The 21,542-nt window shown below is 38.6% G+C and overlaps 1 protein-coding gene across 1 annotated transcript; it reads right to left on the bottom strand.

Moving 5' to 3' along the window:
• Positions 1–26: 26 nt before the first annotated feature.
• On the bottom strand, positions 27–21,447 carry pgm5 (phosphoglucomutase 5). The gene is made up of 11 exons (XM_067521458.1): positions 20,898–21,447; positions 19,517–19,679; positions 19,236–19,382; positions 19,003–19,128; positions 18,718–18,908; positions 17,242–17,396; positions 10,598–10,713; positions 8,260–8,395; positions 7,397–7,580; positions 4,114–4,251; positions 27–2,204 (listed from the first exon to the last, which is right to left on the bottom strand). The coding sequence occupies exons 1-11, from the start codon at positions 21,153–21,155 to the stop codon at positions 2,115–2,117; spliced, it is 1,704 nt and encodes a 567-aa protein (XP_067377559.1). The 5' UTR covers positions 21,156–21,447; the 3' UTR covers positions 27–2,114.
• Between the last annotated feature and the right edge of the window lie 95 nt (positions 21,448–21,542).

Below are 21,542 nucleotides of genomic sequence, written 5' to 3'. Positions count from 1 at the left end.
GCAAATTTGTAGAATTTCAAAGTAGATCAAATCAACAGTTAGTATTTTATTTTTTTCAAAAACAAAGCTGATTTTTTGGTTACAGTATATACATATACACACCCAGAACCATCAGGAGCCACTCGTAGTTAATCCGCTGCACACAGATGAAACTAAGTTAAATGTGTCCCCAAATCTACACATCTGAAAAGCTAAGTTTAAAACTATTTTCCTGTGCTTTTAATTTAAATTAGTTACGTAATTTGTAAATTTGCCTCTGTTGATTCATTTATTTATAACTTATAACTGCACTTTACCTAATAGTTTTGCTTCTGATTATCAATTTTAATTTATGTCTATTTGTATTTTATTTTCATTTCAAATGTTTTAATTCCTTTCATCTAATGATTTCATTTTCTTTCTAATAGATTTACATTTAGTCATTGGGCAGATGCTTTTGTCCAAAGCAACTTACAAGTAATTTCCATGCTAACAGTATATAACTGAGGTATCTTTACAAGCTGGTGTAATCCCCCCTGAAGTACAGCTCAGTGGAAACATTCACCATAATAAAAATATTAATGGGGTGACAATGATCAGCACTGGTGTGCAACACAAATGCAAAGGTGATGTTACCAATCACTTCAAAGGGTCATAATTATCTAATCGGGCTGCTTACCTATGAGACACTTCTCTCATAGGTCTGTGAAAAACTACCAATCTCAGCTTACAAACCCAAACAACTTTCTTAGCAGTAAATGAAAAGGTGATAAACTGGCATTGATCCTCATCCAAACTCAGAAATAACCCCTGACATTATGAAAAAGTTGGATGGGGCAATAACCTGTAATAGCTGACAGGTAATGTCTGGCTGAATGAGTGAACACATCCTTGCGGATATCCACTGGCATATCCTCAACTCATAATGACGGCAATAAGCATGTTTATGAGTTACTGCGCTCTGTGTCTCATTCTGGCTGTATAAAGATCAACCCTCTTCATGTCTTATCTCAACACAACAGCTTCAACACATTTCACAGTCACTTCAAAGGCAGATGCTGTGCTCAACAAACAAAAGCCTACTTCTCCTCAAGGATGTTCAATCACCACATGATATATAGTATCAGCACAACATGGCGCTGGTAATTATCATGAATTTGTTTAATTAAAATCCAAAAATGCCTAGGGGCAACATATATCATTCTGATGTATTTTTATTTGTCCCCATTAGAACTGTCCGATTCAATTAAATAAGGCAAGTGCTACACACAAAAGGTTTATTTGGATAAAAAAAAAGAAATAATATATTCAAATATGGTTATGCAGCATTCCCAAAGGCCTAAACTGACAAATTAAAGAAAGAAGCCCAAAAAGTAAAATCATTTTTGAATATGTTTTTCTTCCTTATTGCTTGTCTAAGGCAGCTTGGTTATTTTACATTTTAACTACCCCATCCTTAGGTCACAACCATGAGTGTGGATACTCCTTGTTTCTTCTTAAAGCAGGATATGTTTTACCTTTATTTATTATGTTATTCACATGCTTGTGTTATATTAGTTGTTATGTGATGCCTGATTTACTTTACACTGACAAAATGAATGAATTCTGCATGAAAAAAGCATGAAAATACTGTATATTAGAGCAATATGAAAAGTGAACACTGCACTGTTATTAAAAAAAAACAACAGCGTGAATCGAAAACTGGACAACTAGACTCACCTTATTCAACAAATCTAAAACATTAAACCCCAGGCTGCACATTGATAACATATTTGCTGTTTACATATTTGTCATTATGTTTCTATAGCAATAATTAAATAGCCTCCCTGGTTTAAACACTGCCACTATTCTAAGTATTCAATAGCTGATAGTGGTCAATAAACAGCTGAGATAATATTGTGCAACCTTAATTTTCTTTTTGAGAGATAATTTCCAGCAGCAAACACCCCAGTGTAGTAACCATTTAAATATAAATGGAAGGCTGAAGAGACAGAGACAGCATGTTAAAAATGCTGGACAGATGCAGGATAGACTACTGTGAAGGGATTCTTCTGAGAGTGTGTGTGTGTGTGTGTGTGTGTGTGTGTGTGTGTGTGTGTGCGTGTGTGCGTGTGTGTGTGTGTCTTCCTGCTTGCTCATGTTATGACATTGGGACCACGGCGTCCTGTCCTCTCATGGATGTTGGAAATCTTGAGGGCAATGGCAATGAGCGGACCCAGCACCACCTGCAGTGAGAAACGCACATGGGACAAACATGTTTTGAACATTAATGATGTTCACAATGATGATTATGTTTTGAACCTTAAATCACGTAACATTTGAGGTTCAAAACATTAGACCTCGGCAGTAAGGCGGTTTGGTTTAGGGGTATGAGGAATCAATCAATGTTTAAAGCTTAGTTTTCTCAAATTTATAATTTTCTCAAACAGAAAACTCATTCAATATTTGATTTTGCTTTATTTAATCATGGGAACCATTGATAAACGTCCCCATTACTCCATTGTTTGAGTACATTCAGTATAAAGCTTAGTGTTATAATTTCTAGGTATATTAAAGAAGGCAGCAGGACTTTACGAGCTAATTTTTACTTTTTGGTTTAAACATTTTTACAAATTAGGAATGATTTGTAGTCTTGTTATATACAACAACAAATTTTGATAACTGGTACGGTACTTTTGTAAACTGATTAAAGAGGAAATAGTTCATAAAAAACTCTAAAATAAATTAATATAAGAAGAAACCTATTGGTTTTTCCTCTTTCAATTTGTTTTTTCACATTTCCATTAATCTGTCCTTTCATTTTCATAGGCAGAATCATTAAATGTACTCACATTCCAACACTTTATCATAAATCTATATTATAAAAATTTGAATTGGTTTTAACATTTACAATATTTTACAGTTGCTCAAGAGCACATTCTTTGAGCCGACACCAACCTGCAATTTGTTATCTAGTGCAAGGCAGCACATACATGGTACACGATACTGTGACTTTGGAGCCTAAACACATGATGCAGATAAAAAGATCCAGAGCAGATAACCTAGTTTGACTTAGCCTTAGATATTTTAAATAAAATACACAAAATCTGATGAATGGAATAACCAAATGTTTATACTGTGTGCAGTAACAAGTCAATTATATGACTGCATTTGGTTTGTTTATGTGTGCTGTGCATAAATCTAATAATCCTTGGTTGTTAAGCTCACAGTGGTGTATATAAAAGTATGTACTGTACTTCTAATCTAACCTAATAAATGTTGGCTAATCATGAATGATTCAAATTACTATGTCCTGGAAAATTCTGGTCAATACCAAGGTTAGAAATTGGGGATCTAATCTCTGCCTCTATGTGATATCACTTTGATGATGATTGTGGAGATGACAAAGATGGTAATGACTGTGCTATCATATATGTTTTAAATTCTCGCACCAAAATTAAGTTTAAAATATAGCAGAATCCAACTGGCTATGATCAAATGTTAACTTTCAGTCTTTCAGTACTGTGTGATTAGGTTGTACAGGTGACCAAACCTAAACGATACAGTGTAGACCTCACATTTGCAGCTTTACAGCCCCTGGTTATGGTTAAAGTACACAAACTATCCCAACATCCAAAACGACTCAAGCAAGTGTTCCTAATCACTCCAAAGTCTACAGGTCAACTTCACCAGTGTCATAGAAGCTCCATTACATCATTTCAAACATCACTCCTTTCTACAAAGCACATTATGACAAAAAACAAGACCAGCACAATAAAACAACAGAGGTGATTTTTGTGTATGAGACTTTTCATTTACATGTGTAAAAAATAGATGTAGTAAACACCTAAACTGTGATTCAGTATATTTTTCAACATATCATACAGAACATATATACCATAAAAAGTCTCCTGAATTTGAGGAAAATTCTCATCACAAAGCATAACATCTGCTACTGTCTGAAATCAGACAATAAAACTTTGATATCAGTTTTCAAACTGTTTGAAACTGCAAAATAAGAATGTAGTTTAGATGAGTCTTCAACTTGAATCAGTGAATAACAGATCACAGACCTGACCCACAGTCTAGAAAGATGAATACACACACACACACACACACACACACACACACACACACAGAATAGGCTCTCAGTACCTGTGTCTCCCTGCTGTGCCTCTCAGGGTCTCTCTCGAAAGTCTCAGCATAAATGCGGACAGTGGCACCCATCCCTCCGCCGCTTCCGCTCATCCGAAACACCAGGCGGGAACCATCCGTAAATATGACCCTTAAACCCTAGAAACATAGAAACTATTTATTTACTATTATTTCGATGATTGTTATCTTTTTAATTTTATATATATATATATATAATTAAAAAAGACAACAACACCATATACTCCTGTATATACTCCTGTATCAAGTAAGTGAAGAGATGAATCTATGAGAAAATGCTATGAACAGAATGTAGTTGAGTAACTTCTTTAAATTGCAGCAACTGTACATGTCCACTAGATGTCACTATTATAAAGTGTATTGCTAGGAATGTGATTTAACAAGGATTCAGTATTTACAGTGCGCTGTACATCCCCTATAGAACTGTCAATAAAGTTATGAGTTTCACAAATTAATTTCAAGTCGGACACATGATCATTTGGCTTAGGAGCTTATCAAGTGCGTATTACCACAGTTTCTGACAGGGATCAATTTTACAACAAATCAGAATAACGCAAATATTTTGAAGAGCCTCAACAACAGCTGCTGTTAACTCTTTGACACTTTCAGGAAAAACAGGATATTGCTGCGTTGGGGTAACCAACTACAGTTCGCTCTCTGGCTGGCATAAGGAAGATAAGACCCTTTGACTAATGGACATGTGATGACTTTTATCTGTCCTAAATACCAGCACCTCTTCCTTATTTCATTAAAGCAAAAGACATCTGCACGGGAAAAGACAGCAATGTGTTTTCAGAACAAGTAAAGGGCATAAATAAGGAAAATGTAACAATAGTTTTAATAAACACAACCTATATTCTCTTCACAGTGTCATATTACTTTAACTGGCAGTTTATCTCTAACAGTAGAGTAGCAGTTTTCAGGAGGCTGATTAATACCTGTTAAAAAATGATGTCAAATGTGAAACTAGAGGCCCTGACTGGATCAGCCACATCATGGCACAATTCAAATTTTCTGATCACTGTTTTACTGACTAGCTGACTTCTGCTACGTAATGGGTACATACAGTGTAGCCTAAAGTACAGCCTATAGTGAACACATCATTCAATTAATTACTTCTCACAATTTCTCTGATTTCTGATATATGAGTAGTTTGATCCGGTCATTAACCTACCCATCTAAATGTAAATGTAACTAGCTTGTCCTACTAGCAGAAACCACTGGTTACTGGTTAAGCTACTTTTGACTACCTTTGACTATGTGTTGAATTGTAAATTGACTTGTGCATAGGTAACTTATGTATGGCAATGTCACCAAACAGTTCCTTATTTGCACATCCAGTGTTATCCCACAGCATTAGCATTTATTTGAGGTTTCTGGCTCCCTGGTGATTCCAACAATAAGTCTGTTAACTGTTTTTGGTCCCTACAAATTCCGAAGGGAAATGTTTGTCTAGTTTGATGCTTGTTGCTGAGCAGATAGTAAAGCAAATATTGTTAATCTTATCTATACCGTAGCTGGAAGCAACTCTCTAAAAGGGGTGACCCTAAATCAAAAAACTAAAGTTGAGACCCAGATGGCTAAACAATGATGAGGAACTCAATATAAAGCCCTGTAAAGCCCAGGGGAACAGCCAGCTTGGGCGATAATTGTCTGTAGGTTATCACTTCAAGTGACACTTTCACATTGTCACATTGTTTTCACATTGACATTTGATAAATTGTTATTAGACTATAAACAAAAAGAATATGTAGCCAGTTTAAATACAGCAGCATTGAACTGGCATGAAAGCAAAAAGGTACTGGTTAACATAAATCCTCAAAACTGTCAATTTATATATTATGTAAGATTCTAACATATGCAGGCAATACACATTAAATACTGTAGCCAACTATAAAAGGGTGCCATGCGACTGCTGTGCAAATCCCCCATGCTTTATCTTATCTGTTTGTGTGTATTGTGTCTACATTTCCCCCTTCAAACACTAGTAGAGAGGAGACACTGCAAGTGAGACGACAGCTGATATAATTCTGTCCTGGGAGGAATGTGTGCTGTAATAACACACACTGGGGCGACTGGGATGCTGAGGATTTACCAGTGAGGTTAAATCACATTTTAGGGTGACTGACTAACTTGCTGTGCAGCTGCTGTAACCATGGTAACATGGTAAGGTATTTACACCGTAAAGACATGTAAGGTGACGGATAAAGTCACAAGCAAAACGAGTGTGAACATGTGTCAGTGATACAAGCAAATACATGTGTTCACACCAATTCATACTGGACAGATGTCTACTCCAAAATATACAATGTGTGTGTGTACAGTATGTGTGTGTAGTATTAGGTGGGACATAGGCTAAGAAGTGGTGATGCTAGGAAGAAGTTTCCTCACATTACTGGGCAAAACAGAGAAAGTCAGCTGGGAAATTGCCACAGAGATTGACTTGAAGAGGGAGATGACAAGGACGGCATAACAAAGGAGTAATCAGTGTATGTAGGGCTATGCATGGATGTGTATATGGATAGGTTTGCGGTTAAAAGGGAAGATAAACTGTCCTGTCCAAACACAGACCGGCTATGATGAGACAACACTGTGGGTGGTCTGGCACACAGTGATTGCATATGTATGACAGAGAGCAAAACAGAAAGACTGTATGAGTGTCTTCAGGTAGATGTGACCTAAAGTGAACCAGCTCACACAGTGCACTTTGTTGTCGGAGGATGGAGGTTTGATTTAAATAAATTAAATTACTACAGATCTGGAATCTGTGGTAAACGTGCAAAGAAGGAGGGGGTCTCATTTGTAGTCATTTTTTGTCCCTTTAGTCTAGAGGGTCTGTTAAGGAAGAGGTGTGCTTGGGGGATGATTTTATCACAATCTCTTCATGAGTATAACCCTACAGTGGTTGTGTAGCAAAAGAAAAATAAATCCCATCATATTATAATTTACTAATCCCCGCTTAATACTTATTTAGAAAAGAAGCAATATGGGTTTAAATTTTCACCTAGCTTGTTATAGTGCATCCCACATTCTAGTAAACTAGGTAAATTTGCTGTTACACACAATATAAGCAGCTGTTAATTGCTCTGAAGTCTATTAATGATGAATATTAATGATGAATATTCCAGATTCCTTCCTCGTACACTCAACTGGCTATGATAGAAATAACATTTTACTCCTGTCCTCCCAACTGATTTCCCTTGTCTAATTCTGTCAGGTAACATTGTACATTTGCATTCCTTCCCCATGTTTTTATCAGACTGACCTGGTTTCGGGCCACTGTACCGTCCACCGGATCGATGTACTCAAAGTTGTCTGCCTTCTCCACGCTGTATATGTGGTCTCCCACGGCAAACTTCTGGCTGGTGAATGCTTTGTCTGAGATTACTGCCTCCAGATCCCTCATCAAATAAAAGGCTGCACGTGGGTCCAAGCCTTCATAGTCAAACCTGACAATCACAAGACATGCGAAAAAGCAACTAAATGTCTACCTGGAAACTTAAATGCGCAGGCAAAAAGCAGTAGAAGAAAAAGGAAAGAAATCTTGTTTTTTATCTCTATTAAATATTTCTGTTAACACCAACCAAAAGCCAATGGAGCCAGTTTATGCTGCAAGGGCGATTAGTTGATTTTTTTATTTATTTAATGATGATGGATGTTTGTGTTTTCTAGACATTTTTAGTATCAGGTCCTTGGCATGTCCTGTATGTGCTCTCCATCTCCACTATGTATTGTGGGAAATGTGCATCCCTTTAGAAGAGCTCTCTGTGGGAACATGAAAAGCTGCAGCAACTGTCAGTGGGAACTTTGACTGCAGTAACTATCTCTGCCTCTCACAGGGGAGAGGTTAAAATAAGAACAAGTGATAACCAGTGAGGAGGACTGGGAGACAAATGGATGAAGGTGAAGGCCTGGGAGACATATTTGGCTTTGGTAGGGGTTGAGACTTTAGAAAAAGAATCGCTGATGTGAATCTTGGAAAGAAAGGAAGTTCAAAATACATCAAGTACTGTATATGTAATATTTAAGTACAGCATATATCTAATAATAATATGTAATATAATATGACAGAAGTGGTTATATCTTTGGACAGCTGACTGAATCACATTTAGAGAGATGACTCATTACCTGCAGAAGTAGTTGCGTCCAAACTTGGACCAGTGCTCTCTAACAATCTGCTCCACACCTTGCTTCCGGGCTGCCATTATGGACAACCACATCAATACCGACCACAAACCATCTTTCTCACGAATGTGGTCTGATCCTAGAAGAGAAAGAAAACTCCCAAAAATATCATGGATCACAATAGAAATTATCTAAGGTGATGATAAACAAAACACTGGCACAACATATTGTGTCAAATCCATCAACAAATCCAGCAACAAATTCAAAACAGTTCAAATCATGAGAAAAGGACTGGGAGCCCTTTAACTTAGCTTAGCAAAGAAACCAGAAAATATAGGCAACCAACCAGCCTGTCTGAGCCACCATTCCTGTAGCCTGGTATAACATCTACCTCTTGAGAAAGTCAGACACGTGATATCTAGTAACTCACTGAAAATTGGCAGCTTCACTAAAAGTGTACTACAATCAGAGCCCTCCAGTTACAGGGTTTGATTTAAAATCAAGCAAATACAAAAAGTTAGCCCATTTTGTTTCCACACCAGATAATACATCACCGCACCAGGCAATCAATCTGTTCTCACAGACAGAGGCACTAAAAGGGTGTCTGGTAAGTGCACACTGACATTACAATAAGATTGAATATATTAGTAATGTTTCTCTGCAAGTGCCTAAAGTAGAAAACAGACTAAGCTATCAGATATAACATAAAGTTTAAGTGTGCTTCCTGGCTTTATTGCCAGATGTGGATACGAAACTGGCCATTGTCATTATTTAATCCCTGTCTCGCTTTGTTTCACTCCTCGACAGTATAATGTACAAATCTAATTATCATACCACCAAAGCTTTAAGTTCCTCTTTACCCTGTTATGGACAATAACAATCTAACAAGGCTTGATTAACAGTGTAATGATAAATCATTGTGATATACTGTATGTCTCAGTGCTTTTTAATATTCATTAGCTTAGAGAAAATGTGCAGGTTTTATATATATATATATATATATATATATATATATATATATATATATATATATATATATATATATATATATATATATATATATATATGCAAGCAAGGGCAATAAAATCAAATATCAATAACAAACCCTACAAAATTTAGATAGCCAAGTTTGACAGCGCTGGAAAAATAGTGTGTGTCTGAGAATTAGTGAAGAGAAGGAGTGGTGTACAGCCAATGATTTACTGTTCAGGGTTCTCTCTGAGGTTTTAGCCTTACATGGCTAGACAGCAAGTAAGCTCCCATAGTCCTCTGTGCTCTCCACGTCTCTGCTCCTTCCATTTCTCTCCTACTCATCTCATATTTGGACTCTTCCAAATCCCTCTCCTCTCTTTCATACAAGTTTCTCTTGTTCGGACTCATTTTGCTTCTCATTTTTAGTTTTTTCCTTCTTGTTGCCTCTATCAAAACACAGAGAGATCGTCTCCAACAAAATAATGATTTAAACAGATAAGGAAACGTACAGAAGTTGAATAAAGAAAGACATAAAAATGGAAAGATGGGCAGCGGAGAGGGAACAGTGAGGATAAACAGATGTGTAGGGAGAGTGAAGGCAAATGTTTGTGCATATAAGAGAATCACTAATGTATGCACATTGCCACTGGTGGCCTGTCTGCATGTTGCAGTGATTCAGGGAGCCCCTGTCTCCTTTTATAGCAGAAGAATGGGGATTATTTACACAAGCAGTCAGGGTCAGGACCCTGACATCTATTACATGGCTCTGACTAGAGGCAGTCACGATGCACCACTTACAACTCTAGACCTGGAACAAACTGGTGAGTTTATGCTAAAAAGGCAAATTTAAGCGTTTTCTTTTTTACCTTTAAAGGGAAATGATGATTTAATAAACACTAGGAGTTTGCTGTTTTTGAATATGTAATACATGATCAAAAACAGCAAAGGTAACAACAAAATGGTTAATTACTAAGAAGTCAAACAGGGTGAAAAAAAATCTATCTATATCAATTTCAATTGTCCTTTTAATTTAAAAGAAGAGTTCAGTGAACACACTTGCTGTTTGCCTTTTTTCAGCAAGTCACTGCTGTGTATTTACGGTTTGCAGCAGCTGGCCAGTCCTGTCCTCTAGTGATGTGCTTGTTTGCAGACGCCTCAACAACAGTTGCTGCTGGCAGGAGGAGACTTCTCCGTCACACACCCACTCACATTTTCCAAGTCGGTCCAGGGGTTTAAATCAATGACCTTCTACTCAAATTCCAACACGCCACTGCTGCCCCGTCTCCATATTTACTGGATACATTTCTATGCAGATGACTTTCAGCAATCAGACTTTGTTTGGCTCGTGAGTGATTAAACTAGACCTTACCTGTCCCAAAGCTCTCCTCCCCACAGAGGGAACAACGTCCAGAATCCATCAGGTTCCCAAAGTATCTCCAGCCAGTTGGAGTCTCATATAGTGCCAGTTTCATGGCTTTGGCTACCCTATAAACAGATAGAAACAAAAAACTAGTGGCTCACGCTCACAAACTGTATTTATCTCTTTCTAATATCTAACTCCTTTCAGTCTTTTCCAGTGTTGATATGGAGATAAACTTACAAACAATCCTTTGACCTTTGAAATAAAGCAAACCAAATGCTGTGTGACAGGCATAATCTGCTGACAGGTCATCCTGTAACTTAATAAGGAAAAGGCAGTGAGGACAAAGTAAGTTAACCTTTCAGCTGATGTTTGCTTTGAACCTGAGCCATGTACTTGCATAGGGAAAGAGAACTGTGTGTGTATGAACATGAATGCATGTGTTTGCCAGGCTTCTGTAGAAAGATAATGGTAAAGACAAAAGTGTATGTGGAAAGAAAGGGAGTACAAGCAGAGTGGAGGAGTACAGAGCAAAGTATAATAAATCTATACAGAGAACATTAACAAAAGGAAATTGCACAATGGTTTTCTATCGTGCGATAAATGCCACTGACACAGTGTTAAGCGTAGTGAGTAAGGTAATAAGTAAAATTAAAGACACGGTGGTCATGCCAACCTTTTTGTTTCTGGAAGCTGTACGGAGGCTGAGGCTGGTGGAGTATTTACTGTAGCGGTTAAATAGCCAGATATTTCCTTCAGCAGATGGTGGAGACCACAACTAGGCTAAAAGGAGAGTGAATATATGTGATATCTAATTGACCAATCAATCAATCCTTAAAGCAGAAGACCACGCCAGGTGCCACTACTGTGAGCAAAGAACAGGAAACTGAGGCAATAGTTTGCAAGAGCTCTCAAATATTAGGCAACAGAAGATTTGGTTGGTAGAGTCAGAATTTGGCATAAACAATATCGAAGCGTGGAATCCATCCTGCCTTGTTTTTATGGTTTTAGGATGGCGGTGGTGGTATAATGGTGTTGGGGATATTTTCCTGGCTCCATTGAGCTCCTTAATACCAATTAAGCACCACTGAAATGCCACAGCACACCGGAGTGTTTTTGCTGACCATGTCTATCACTTTATGAACACAGCCACACCAACAAGCCTTTTTTGGTTGGGTTTAAATGTTTTAGGCATAATGAAGAAGAATACTGTACAAGATTGTGTATTTCTTCATGAGAACGATATTTCTGACCGACCATTTTAGACTATTGTGTATTTTGTCACTATAAAAGGCAAATGAAGCTCCACTGGAAGAACTGGAACTCATGACCTTAGCATTTCTAGAATGCTAACAATAAGAGCTGTAGTTATTAATGGCTTACAAAATATTTGTTCATATGTTATTACAATTATTAGTTTCCCATTTAGATTATGAATAAAGCAACAAAATAAAACAAAAATACTTCTGAAACAAATGACAACTCGCAAGAAGAACCCAAGCTCTGATGCTGTATAACAAGAGCCGCCATCTGCAAGTCCTTTAGTTACGCTGTGTCCTTCCCATTTCCCACATCACCACCTAATCCACACCTACTGAGTAACTGAATTCAAATGTAAAAACAATTCCTAGGAGTCATCTAAGAATTGCTTGAAATAATTTTAAACCACTGAAACAGTTGTTGCGACCAAAGAAACAAACATGATGAAATGTCAATGTCAAACGCTTTTACTGTGGGCTGCTGTGGGAATTTACTGCAATCTATGTGGATGGGGTTGGGTTTCAGAATTTGTAAGTCGTGGTATACACATCCACACAATCATCATGGAAATAGATAAACTCCACACAGTGCCCAGCACAGTTGTTTACATGAGGATGGGATAAATTACCCAATAAGAGTAGCTATATTCCCCTCTGGGGAAGCAAGAGCTGGAACGGAAAGCCTGGCATTCCTAAAATGCGGACAGAAAGAAACTGTGGCCTCATGATGAGTATTTGATGCTTTAAACAACAGATCCACAGCCAAAGCAAACACTGAAACTGCAATGCAATGCTTTATTTTCAAGATTGTTGTGAACAGTGTAAGAATAGCTCAGGATCGTGATTTCAAACTGAGCTTTAACTTACCATACACACTGCTGACACAGACGCCAGAAAACAGGCCATACTGTCTTACCTGCTCTTATATGTACATGTGATGTGACATTTCTTAAAAACACAAAAATACAAATGAAGCAACACTTTTTTTTCCAGTTGTTATAATCCACATGAAAAAGTTTGTTTAGGTCAAGTAAGAAGCCTATATACAAGCACAATCACATTTGAGGGTTTTTTCACACATTGAACACTGTCAGGACATGCAGGCTCAGTGCAGGCTTTGCCAAAAAAGAAAAATGCTGGCCAATGAGTACGACTGGGGACACAAGGAATGAACTTGGAACGTTTCTATTTAGGGCTGTAATCCCCCTGTGTGTAGGTGCAACCTCTCAGCTGTAAGGCTCTACAGTCTTTCATTGTCCGTTTTCTCATGCTAGTGAATGTGTAATCAAGTGTCGTTATCACGTACGGTGTAGCTTTTCAAATTGTGTTTTTGTGCCAAAACCAGAGCTTTTGTGGTAAAGTCTTTCAGTGTGTAACTGTGGAAGGTGATCACTTAATTGATACACTGGATAAAACCCATCAGCATCATTGTGATTTAACATTTCAGTTCCATATTAATGGACCCCTTCACTAATTTTGAACTTTCCTCTTTTGGTTCGAGTTTAGGTTGTAGATGTAAAGAAATATCCTTAAACTTCCCTTTGACTTCCGTATAGCGAAATATCTCTCTTCTTCTAGCTGAAAAAAAATGCCTCCAGACAACATCACTTGGTGGAACCTGATTATGTTATCTGGTTGCTCTCACTATGGAGCTTATAATCATGGTCAACCCGCTTTTCCAGAGCTTCCCCAGATGACATCAGCTGGACTCCTAATGATGAGAAACTACTCTGGGTGATGTCATTTGGAGGAGTTTTTAAGCTAAGCAGAGAAATATTTTAATATAGAGACTTCAGAGGCAAGTTTCAAAGTATTAATGCACATTTACACCCAAAACTAAAGCCATAGAAAGCAAGTTGAAAATTAGTGAAGTCCCCTTTTTATGGCCAGTTATTAAAGGATAATTAATTTTAAATAATAAAAATATGGCAGAATACTTAATTCAGAGTAAAAAGCACAATTATGAGTTCTTTTGAGATGTTCATAAAATGATTAGGTGCAAAAACATGCAATGCAAAATTGAGTATCAGAGAATGTGTATCGTAACTTTGCTATTTTGTGCTTACCTATCCCTTCTTTCCTCATTCTCTAGGCTCAAAGCTAAGGATAGGAACACATGCTTGTGCATGTACACTAATCAACTGCTATCTCCCTTATTAATATCTGTATGGGTGTAAAACATGCGCCAGTAAATAATGAGGAGTACCATGAAGAATGAGGCTGCAGAGTGAAATATTGCCAGCTTTCAGCCTTGGCTTGATATTTTACCAAACATAGCATCCAGTGCCCTCAGTCCTCACCTCCCCCTCTGAAGAGAGCTCAGCCTGGACTTAAAAGCTTTACACTGGCATTCAGACAAAAAGCACCGCATGCTGGAGCTTTACTTGGACGTGAAACGTGGGTTCTTTTTGACCTGAACCAGGGACCCTGCTGCCATAGTGACCAAAAAAAAACTCAAATTAAAGTTGAATAAACTGTCATAACTGTTACATTGTTTTGTGTTGTTATGTGTGCTTGTTGGGTGAATGCTTAACTTGGCTCCATTCAGCATCTAGTTTCCAGTCAAAATATTGGTTTATACTGCCACATTTGAACCTGATGACAGCATTCAAAAACTCTTTTAGTAGTTTTAAAAAAGTATTTCTCTGTATTTTTCTGCAGAACGAATCAATTAAGAATGTGAATAAAAGTGCTCCCTTGCCCCAACTGGTCTGGTATGGCCTTGTTGAAGTTGGGCACAGTGTTGAGTTCAAACAGTGCAAATCCTTAAAGTATATCTAAATCTGCTTTTATTACACTGACTCCAAATTACCCCAGGGGTTACTTCTGCAGTTACAAGGAGATATGTGGTACATTGGGATTACCAATTAATGCATCTCTTTAGTGTATTAATCATCACAGTAAACAATAAGCTACCAGATATGACAGGTAGAAACATTGACACTTCTCTCAGTTGTATATATACATATAAAAAGCAGACAAAACTGATTGGAAACTCCTGCTGTGGAATAGTACTATTACTAAACGAGTGTTTCCTTTACCAAAATTTCTTTTCCACTTTCTCTTCCTGCAATGCCCTCCCTTCCTTCCTTCTCCAGTCCTCATGTGCAGTATGTGCAAATATACACACAGTCACTCGTGGACACAATGCAGCTAGACAAAACCCTTCAGTGTCAAGAGGGAGCCCGCTAATGCTTGTAAATGTGGCCTCCTGTCAATCAATTTCCTGCCCAACAAATGTCCTCTGCTCATTTAAAACAAATCCATTGTCTCTTCCTCTTTCTCTGGATACACAAAAGTCCAAGCATATTACACTGTAACATTTATCAAGGCTGTAGAAACAGTTTGTTTAAATATGCATAAACACACAGCAATGAGGGTAGTTCAGTCTAAACAAGAAACACACAGGACACTCACTCTCCTAAATAGGCCAACACTTGGGCTGACTCCAGGGTCCAGCTCTACACTACTAAGTAGTTCAGCACTTACTGGACTTTGTCAAAGACATGCAGGTATGTACACTACACTGCAGTGTTACTTTAAGAACTTGTGTCGATGTACTGCAACAATGTCAGTTGTCAACTACCAGTACAACTCTGTCTCCAAAAAATTAACATTTCTATGCAACTAAACTGCAAATGCATGGACATCTTTTTTTGGTTTGGGTGGGGGGGCATAACTGGTGGATGACGATGTTCTCATCGTGATACTTTGAATGCAGTGCTACATTTGTGATTGAAATCAAGTTGCAAGAAGGTGACAGGCCCAAGCTTGACTCCAGAGTCCTGTGTGGTTATTACCTTTAGGCAATGCAACGACTTTGTTTAAAAGGACTACAGGTATAAAATGTTTAGAAAAGTTGTACTGCAAGAGGGTGTAATATGGAATAAAATAAATAGAAGTGCTGTCTTTCAAGGTCTGATATAATGGAAACATTTAATTTAAGATCTTCAGTTTTGATGTATTTGTGATTTACCATTTAAATATTCGAGTTATGTCCACTGCTTTCAGTTTAGTTGTATAAAAACAGAATTCTTAGGAGACAGGATTAATAAATGCTCATAGAAGGAGCTGTGGTGCTTTGCCTAAGACCACATACTCTTGAGTATACTAATGAAACTGTGGCTGAAAAGAGAAAACGTAAAAATCCAATAAATTAATTTTAATTTCTGACAGAGAGCCAAGAGCATGATGATGATCTGTAGTTTGGGCATTATCTGTGATGTACCTGATACAGTAATGTGTACGGCAGATTGTACAACACAGTTATAGTTACCAATTATACGTTATTATCGATACAAAAAAGAAAATGTCGTCTTTCAAGCAGCTCTTTCAGTGTGATTATTGTTGTTCAACATCATACCACTGAGGAACGCAACAGTATCTGTGCATGTGTATGAATCTCTACACTAACAAAGATGACCATAATTCTGTGATGTAACAACCCAGTTCGTATATCTAAACATCACTTTTCTTTCTAAGAGTTGAACCCAGAGAGATCGTAATTGGCAGTGAGGTCACTTCCATAATGTCTGCCAGTGCTTACACTTGCTAGGCATACACACATACACACACAAACATTCACACACAAATACAGACACTTACATCACAGTATATGTCAACCTATAAATCCTGCCTGTGAATGTTCTGCATAAATAAGACATTGTACAGTATATTTCCTGGCAGTGTTTGCTTTCACCAAGCGATTTTAGTTGGCTAAACTTAGCTGTGGTGTAAAAAAAATCAAGTAAATCTGCCTGTTCTGCTCAAGAAAACCATCAATATGTTTTCTGATAACACAAAACATCTGCATAAGAAATTTACTCTTAAGACACACAGGTGCATAAGTAAAGACACACACACACACTGTGAGGTAAAACATTTAAGTTCTATTGGTCATAAATGAAGAAAATGATCTGCATATTTAAATTTGGTGGTTTATCACACAGAAAGTCATTAATATGGAAACATATTTCCATAAAAAATCTCTACATAGTGTGAAGTAACTACAATTGATCTTAACTAGGTCCCTCATTGTATTTAATGACATTTTTCCCTTGAGCAGCATTTTGTTAAAGCCTCAGTGAAGTCCATTGCTGGGATCCCACCTGCTGGAACAATGTTAATAGGGATGACTTTGGCTATGATCACATCCTCTCACTCAGCACCCTCTGCTATGTTCCAGTCTTACATAATGGACAATATTTATAGGTCATCAGTAAAAGTGGGGGGATGCATTGTGTGTATATGATCTCACATTCTTATTCATATTGGGCGAGCCTTCCTCTGAGAGTGCTGTACCTCTCCAAAGACTGGGCTGCTGCAGCAGTTTTTTGGCGAGAGGTTGTGGGTGTTGTGACAGGACTATAACTACTTTTTGTGTGTGTACTGTACCTGTCAAGGGCAGTGCTGGTGGCCATACTCCTGGCAAAGCCTTTGACGCCATGCTGTCTGAAGTATGGGATGGAGGAGAGGTTAGCAGCCATGATGGCCACTGAGTCTGCCGGGTTCACAAAGAAGCCATTTTCTCCAAGAATCATGTAGCGGTCCTAACAACGGCACATTATACAGCACACTGTGAGTCACGTCATTAGTTATTGATTTAAGTTAGAAGAGCTATAGTCTAAAGAGAGGACTTAAATAACATTAAACTTGACTAATCTAGGAGTTTTTATTTTGCTTATTGCCAACAACTCTCATTTTTGTTCCTTTCAGCTTATCCCTTGAGGTCAGGGTCACCACAGCGGATCATTCTCCGCATGTTGATTTCGCACAGTTTCTACCTGACGCAACCCTCCCCAATTTCTACCGAGTTTGGACTGACACTGCACACGTGGACAACTGCCTTACCAACTGAGCTACAGCCGTCCCTGCCAACAAAAAAAAAAAAACACAGCCAACAAAGCCTTTGTGTTATATGTCAATCTGTTGCACTGGGTGACGTTTTTTCATTCAGATTGGGGTTTAATAAGGTTTTAAATCAGTTTCATTTATATTTTAGAAAGCACCCCAGTATTTTCTGGAAAAGAGGCTAAGATCTCTTCAGCTAATAGTCAAGAAACTTCTACAAGTATGAGCCACAATTAACTGAGCAACTCAGTACTTTGTGCCAACAATCACAGTTACTGTTGGGGATTTTTTGAAAGCTATCTTTACAGTATTGTGTAACAGCAACTCCCAAAATGAAAGAGTCACCCATTAAGATTACTACCAATGGTCCTAATGACTGTAAAAATACCAAATTATGGAGGAGAAACGGGGGAGATATGACATAATTCCCTAATGCTAAGCTAATGTACTTAGAAAAGGGTGTGTGTGTGTGTGTGTGTGTGTGTGTGTGTGTGTGTGTGTGTGTGTGTGTGTGTGTGTGTGTATACAGTAGAAATTACAAATGGATTGTGGAAAAAGTGAGATACATGTTGGATCATCATGGATGAATCTGTACTCATTCTCCGCATTATCAGTAAAAAAAAAACAGCTTGTAAAAATAGCTAAGAAATGAAAGCTACCACCTTGTATTAATTATGTTGTAAATAAAAACCGATATATATATATATATATATATATATATATATATATATATATATATATATATATATATATATATATATATATATATATATATAAACCAAATTTTATATTTATACTTTTAAAGAGTTCTATATGGCAGCAACATGGAAAAGCATAAAAAAATATACATTCAAGTTAGAAAATCGCATTCTTACCACAAAATGGATCTAATATATGGCCTTTACCAGCAGAGCTACAGACACCCCCCATGCATTATGTATTTATATTTTTATTTCAATAAAATGTTTATAAATGCTATAATAGACACTTTATATTTTGCATTAAAGGCAGATGTCTTACCCCATCTGCATCAAATGCAGCTCCAAAGCCAAAGTCCCCTCCTTTCATAGCATCTACCAGAGAGGTGGCGTAAGTCAGGTTGGGCTCTGGGGGTCGGCCACCAAAGTCTTCCAGAGGGACACAGTTGACAGCAGAATTTGCAGGAGCCCCTAACTCATCACACAGGATCCTGCGTACATAGGGTCCCATCACTAGAACACAACATGAGAAGTTGTTAAAAATAAATTATCTAAATGATCTCAATTAACATTAGGGGTTCTGTTAGAAGATGGTGAAATGTCTCACCTCCGTTCATGGCATCTATGTGTATCTTTAGTTGATTTGGTCCCGTGAGAAGACTTTTAATTGCATTAAAGTCAAAGACATTTCGCATCAGTTGTAGATATACCTCAACTGAGTCAACGATCTCCACTGGGAACACAGAGCAGATAATAAATGTCAATTAGTTTGTTTGCAGTTGTGCTTAAAATCTAGAAGGTTCTCCCATAAAACTTCCAGCGAGTAAGCGAGTGTTGTACCTCTGAATGGTTTGAACTTGTTCTCCAGGTCAAACTCTTGTCTTCCCAACCTGGAGAGGTCAATGCGAAGATCGGGGCAGATGGCGTACTCCTCAAGTGTCCGACTCACCTGGTAGATCCTCTCCATTACTGTGTCTGGAGATGGGCCTGCCATCAAATTAAGGATGCACATTTATATTTATGATCCTAACCAACACTGGCATTGATTTTACAGAGAGCCTCAAAAGTAACCCCCCACCCCCCACGACCACCCCCACCCAACAAAAGATGTGAGTCCTCACCCCCATTGGCAACATTGAACTTGATCCCAAAGTCCCCACCAGGGCCACCGGGGTTGTGACTAGCTGTAAGGATGATGCCACCGATGGCCTTGATCTTCCTGATGATGCAGGAAACGGCTGGGGTGGACAGGAGACCATTGTGGCCAATCACCAGGCGACCAATCTGAACAGCAAAGACATCAGTCAGGAGAAATATCACTTGCACAGTGTTCCAGGATGCCACCTACTGTGATAATGATGAACACTTGGGATTGTGGCTGTGTTAAAAATTGACAACTTGGGGGAAATTAAGCAGAAACTTGCGTTAGATGTTTTTTTGTAGTCTGTCATAGAATCTGCCCCAAGAGGATGCCTAAATAACAGAGCTACACTCTATTTATAATTTGTATTCTACTTTTAAAGCTGTAACACCACCAGCATCCTATTATTCCCTCGCATAGCAGCTATTCTAAATAAAAGTTTCCTCACTGGATAGGAATTTATTCTCCTGACGTCAGTGTATTTCCTCGTAACATCCAACACGTTGCTTGTGCATATAAAGACTGACATCACAATTAGAGGAAAAACCCTAAGAAATGTATCCAAATACATTCAGCAGCCTGGATAGTATTATGTGGAATCACTCTGTTATTCCTCTCTATGTTTAGATTTTATTTGATAGCTGGTGTAGGAATAATAGTCCATGTACCCTGTGAGTAATCTGCACTGTTTGCCACTTTTGGTTCCATGCCACATGACAGGAGATCCCCAAAGCATCCAGTTTGGTCCAAGAGACACGGAACATCAATAGTGTACGTAGGTGGGAAAATACAGCAGGATGAATGGAAGTGCTGATAAGGTCGACACCAAGAGACATTTGGCTTGGGCAGCAGAAAAACAGACTCGTCTCAAAAACAAATGATATTCCCTTTAGATTTCCCTTTGGAACTCACCCAAACCAATCACAAAGATGCTAGAGCAGATTTTACAAATGAGCTGTGGGGATTTTCCTCACTGTCTCTCACTCTGTCTTCCCATTTTCAGTTATCTGCTGCTGAGACTAAGCTCAGATGCCCTTTGGACACATGACAACTTTGCATGTTTCACAACTGATTCCTTACTCACACTGACACCTGTCAAATGTCAGTGTGTGTGTGTGTGTGGCCATGCTGCAAGAGCTGAGGTGGTAGATCGGCCAGTGCTGTAATTATAAACGAACATGCACTAATGTTCCAATGGAATTGTGTTCCTTCCTAAACTTTTTTAAACTAAAGATTGGTTACATACATGTAGAAAGGTCTGGGGTTCTTCGTTAAAAATGTCCACAGACTTCTCATAAAGTGCATACAGTTATGTTGGTCTCAGTATAACAAGACATGGCGGTGCACCCCTCCCCTCTTACCCCGTTTGCAGCTGCCATCTGCACTATCACCTCGATGGCAGCTCGGCTGAAGTAGCGGCCGTCGCTGCCCACCACCATGGTGCAGCCCTGTCGGTCCCGCAGGTCGATGGAGGACAACACGCTCTGGATGTAGTTTTGCAGGTAGTTCTTCCTCCCCTCGAACACTGCTGTCTTCCTGCGCAGCCCGTTGGTGCCGGGTCGCTGGTCGTCGAAGGGGGCGGTTTGGACCGTCACCACCGGGATGGGGCTCGTCTCCATCCTCCTCGTCGGCACCCAACTTTGAGACGCAGTTGAAACAACCTGAAGCCGGGGTTCTGCAGAAGTAGGCGACGGGGGGAGATTGACTATACTAATAAAACTGAGGTAATGTGGCGAATTTACAGCTGTTCTTTCCACTGGAGGAGGGGAGCAGTGACAGTAGCCCCACACACTGGGATGTGTCGACTAATAAAAGGAAACACCCAATCAACTTGTGTTAAAGCCAAGAAAGCTGCATCCTTCAGGACATTCAGCCAAACTTCCCTCTGCTGTTAGACAACTCCCTCTTTTCCCTAATAAGTCTGTACAACTGCCCGCACACACACACACACACACACACACACACACACACACACACACACACACACACACACACACACACACACA

This window comes from Channa argus, chromosome 11 (genome assembly GCF_033026475.1).
Source record: "Channa argus isolate prfri chromosome 11, Channa argus male v1.0, whole genome shotgun sequence".
NCBI lineage: Eukaryota > Metazoa > Chordata > Actinopteri > Anabantiformes > Channidae > Channa > Channa argus.
The sequence above is the reverse complement of the archived record's forward strand: the minus strand, read 5'-3'. Positions and strand labels throughout refer to the sequence as shown.

Bases quoted from the DNA above. Each gene is read 5' to 3' on its own strand.
- pgm5 (XM_067521458.1), bottom strand. From the start codon at position 21,155: ATGGAGACGAGCCCCATCCCGGTGGTGACGGTCCAAACCGCCCCCTTC. The intron at 19,383-19,516 runs GTGAGGACTCAC...ATTTGATGGCAG, and splicing joins GTTCAATGTTGCCAATGGGG to GCCCATCTCCAGACACAGTA. The intron at 7,581-8,259 runs GTAATGAGTCAT...TGTGATTGTCAG, and splicing joins GGACGCAACTACTTCTGCAG to GTTTGACTATGAAGGCTTGG.